A 3,977-nucleotide genomic window follows, 5' to 3' on the forward strand; every position below is an offset into this window, starting at 1 on the left:
GAGAGGAATTCTTTGGGGTTTGGATAATTCCCCTCTGGAAACATGGGTGTTTTGCTCAACATCCTTAAACAAACCTTATTCAGGGACCTTTCGAGCAGGATGGGCTACTCGACCTGAAGAAAATTCTAACTGGGCCCCACCTGCGAGGTCATGCGCTGTTTATCTTGATATAAGATCACCATGTCGCGCACATATAGTTGTGATGCATGTGCCTGGTGTACTTTTATCAGACGGGTAGTCATGATGGGTATAATGGGCTTCGTATATTTTACCCCAGTGTCACTTTGATGGCATGCACCGCTCTCTCACTCAATAATAATAATAATAATAATAATAATAATATTAATAATAATAATAATAATAATAATATCAATAATAATAATAATGCTATACTCACCAAGTAAAGGGGGTAACTTAAGGAACTGTATAAAGTACCCTCCTGTAACGCAGGCAACAAAAAGTACCCAGAGAGCAAATATGTTGGACCCAGGAAGGGCTGCATTACCCAACAGTGATACCAGAACTCCGAACAGAAGGGCAAAACTCAGCACGCTTGTAATATATGCTCCAAGAAGGCCTTGTGGGGGGCACAAAAGGGCATGCTTGAAGCGTTGGCATTGTGTTGGGTTTTCTGGCAAAGGGTTCTCGGCCCTGCCAAGGACGGCGTTGAGAGACTGGCCGACCCTGTGACAGAAGGAAAAACAAGGCCGGGACGAGGCCTTCGTCGTGCTCTTCAACTGCAGTTTTTGCTGTTCAATATCATCTTCTGTGTCCCCTTCCTTGTCTCCGATGAAGCTCTTTCTCGGACCCGGAGAAGAAGGGATCACACCAGGGTGAGTGGTCATCGTTGGGTTTTGTGGAATTGCTGGTTTATAATCACAGATAATGTTATCAGATGGTTATTGTTATCAATATCAGTTGGTCCCAAATACATTCAATATATTGTTGTAACTTCTGCTTAATATTATCAACTGGTTAGCGTTATCTTAAAGGCTCCATCCTAAAGTGATAACGTTACACAACTTCCACTGTGTATGCATGTCTACATACGTATGCATGTGCTTATATAACGTTATGTGTGTATATAATTACTATATACATATATAAATTATATATACATGCATATATATGTAAGTGTGTGTGTATATATGTATATATTTAGAAGAGTAAAATAATAAAGATTTCGCAAATATTTCATAATTTGATTCCGAATTCTACAGCTATTTCAACAATGTTTTGCATCGTCATTGATATGATTACTTAACCGATATGCAAAAAACACGCAATTAATTTAAATGTGATGAACGAATCACTTCATCTGGAGGTAAAATGACTGCTTTAATATAATATATTGGAGTCCAGTGATATGTTGATAATTGAGATCATAAAATTCAGTGGATATATTTTACAGTGTGAGAATTCAAATTCAAAAAATTAGATGTATATATATATAAAAGTATTTTTATTTATATATTAGTTCTTTAGAGTCTTCCTGCCATTACGTATTGTATATGTGTGTGTATTTATATAGTTATTTTTAAAATTGTTGCTTTACGACATCAGGAGGAAATGTTCTGAGCAGTTATGCAAAAGGTTTACTGTTGCGTCAACCAATACATCAAGGGTGAAGTGGGCACCTGAAAAAAATAATAGCAAAAGGGCTGAAATTAAGGTACAAATCAATAATGAATAATAACAATAATGATAATAATAATGATAATAATAATGAATTTGATTACACAGAGCCCAGTGTTTCGATGGAACTGTAATTTATCACCCCCCAAAAGAATGAAAGGCAAAGCTGACCTATAATAATAATAATAATAATAATAATAATAATAATAATGTAAGATAAATAAAATATCAATTGTTTCAATGCATAGTCTTTTGGCCCATCCCGTGTGTACACACACAGACACACACTCCTACATACATACGTCCATACATACATACATGCAGATATATATACACACACACACACACACACACACACACACACACACACATAGTAGAATTAGAAATAGAAAATATTTGGCATATTATTATTACATATTTGAAAAAATGGATAGAAATGGCTTTTCTGATAAATTTTCCACTTTAAAAATTTGACAGCTTTTCAATGATCACTAGAACTGGTAGCATACCATAATAATACTACTGGTTATTTGGGAATTCTAAGGGTGAACAAGTTCTATTTGTACTGTAATGTGTTCTTAACGGAACGCACCTCAACTATATATATATATGTATATATATAAAAAACATTTAATAAGAGGAATGACCACTAAAGTGGTAAGGCGATTTGACATCTATCTCTAGCATATAGGAATCCACTTTAGTAGTCAATCCTCTTATTAATTGTAATATGATTTTTAAATCTTCAGATTTTCTTTGAATATGTTAGACCACTGGTTTAAATTGATGTTAATTGATTGATATTAATTTCTACCCTCATTATTTAATACATATATATATATATATATATATATATACATACATTCATACATACATACATATATATATATATATATATATATATATATATATATATATATATACACACACATACAGGTGCAGGTAATGGCTATGTGGTAAGAAGCTTGCTTACCAACCACATGGTTCTGGGTTCAGTCCCACTGTGTGACACCTTGGGCAAGTGTCTTCTGCTAAAGTCTCGTAAGTACATCGCTTGACAACTGATGTTGGTGTGTTTATGGTCCTTGTAACTTAGCAGTTCAGCAAAAAGAGACCGATAGAATAAGTACTAGGCTTACAAAGAATAAGTCCTCGGGTCGATTTCTTTGACTAAGAGGCGGTGCTCCAGCATGACCAAAACAAATAACAGAATCAAAGAATATATATATACATATATTAGATGAACGGATGTACGCAAATTGACCATACTCACACCATTAAGCAGTGAATCTCTTGTTGCTGACCACAGCTGTACCTAGAAAACCTCTCTTCTGCAACCACTGGTCACTATCTGCATCAGATGCGTGCAGTAGATATGTGCAACAGTTTGCACCAAGTGCATCAGTGTCAGTTACGCTCCAGACTGTTTGCAAGTATCCCCTGCACCACTGCAGCCCTTACCACCCACTTTTAGCCAGTGGTGGTGGTGGTGGTTGTGACAATTGTGATGGTAGTGGTCGTGGTGGTGGTGGTGGTGGCAGTGGTGGCAGTTGTGGTAATGATGATGGTGGTGGTTGTGACAATTGTGATGGTAGTAGTAGTAGTGGTGGTGGTGACAGTTGTGGTGATGGTGTTGGTGGTGGTGGCAGTTGTGGTGGTAGTGATGGTAATGATGGCAGTGGTGGTTGTGGTTGTGGTGGTTGAGGTGGCGGTTCTGGACAGTGGTTGGTTGTTTGGCCCACTGGATTGTTGGCTGGACGGTTTGTCGGTTGGTTAGATCAGAATTTACCACCACTACCACCACCACCACCACACCACCACCATCACAACTACCACCACCACCACTACTATCACCATCCTTACAATGACAATTACAATAACCACCACCACCACCACCACCACAACCTCTCAAGGATTAACACACAGTTGGGCTGGTCAGATCTAGGATTAATGAATGAAGTGGTCCTGGCTGTGGTGTCCCTGTGGTAGTGATGGTAGTGGTGGTGGTGGTGGCAGCGGGGTGGGGGGTGCATGAGAATGTCACGTTTCTGAGGACATGTCAACATACGCTGATTGGCTCCCTACACTAAGATATATATATATATGTGTGTGTGTGTTAGTGTATAGACTGTTGTGTATATAAAATGATGATGATAATGTACTGAGACACAGTGTATATGCTCTATATACTCATTTCTATATTGTAAGTGTTTTGCCCCAATACAAACACAAATTATATTAATTACTAACACATGCATACACACACAAGTGTGTGTGTGTGTGTATATATATATATATATATATATATATATATATATATATATATATATATATATATATAT

General features: G+C 37.1%; 1 protein-coding gene across 1 annotated transcript in view; it reads right to left on the bottom strand.

Moving 5' to 3' along the window:
- The window catches only part of LOC106871534 (sodium/hydrogen exchanger 9B1), a 14,126-nt gene extending 10,317 nt beyond the window's left edge, over positions 1 to 3,809 (bottom strand). Inside the window, exons 1-2 of the mRNA XM_052977837.1 lie at positions 2,909 to 3,809; positions 371 to 1,637 (exon numbers count right to left, since the gene is read on the bottom strand). Coding sequence (XP_052833797.1) covers positions 371 to 845 — 475 coding nt within the window. The 5' untranslated portion in view covers positions 846 to 1,637; positions 2,909 to 3,809. The remainder of the gene's footprint in view (positions 1 to 370; positions 1,638 to 2,908) is intronic.
- Between the last annotated feature and the right edge of the window lie 168 nt (positions 3,810 to 3,977).

Source organism: Octopus bimaculoides, chromosome 29 (genome assembly GCF_001194135.2).
Source record: "Octopus bimaculoides isolate UCB-OBI-ISO-001 chromosome 29, ASM119413v2, whole genome shotgun sequence".
In the NCBI taxonomy this organism is placed as follows: Eukaryota; Metazoa; Mollusca; class Cephalopoda; order Octopoda; family Octopodidae; genus Octopus; species Octopus bimaculoides.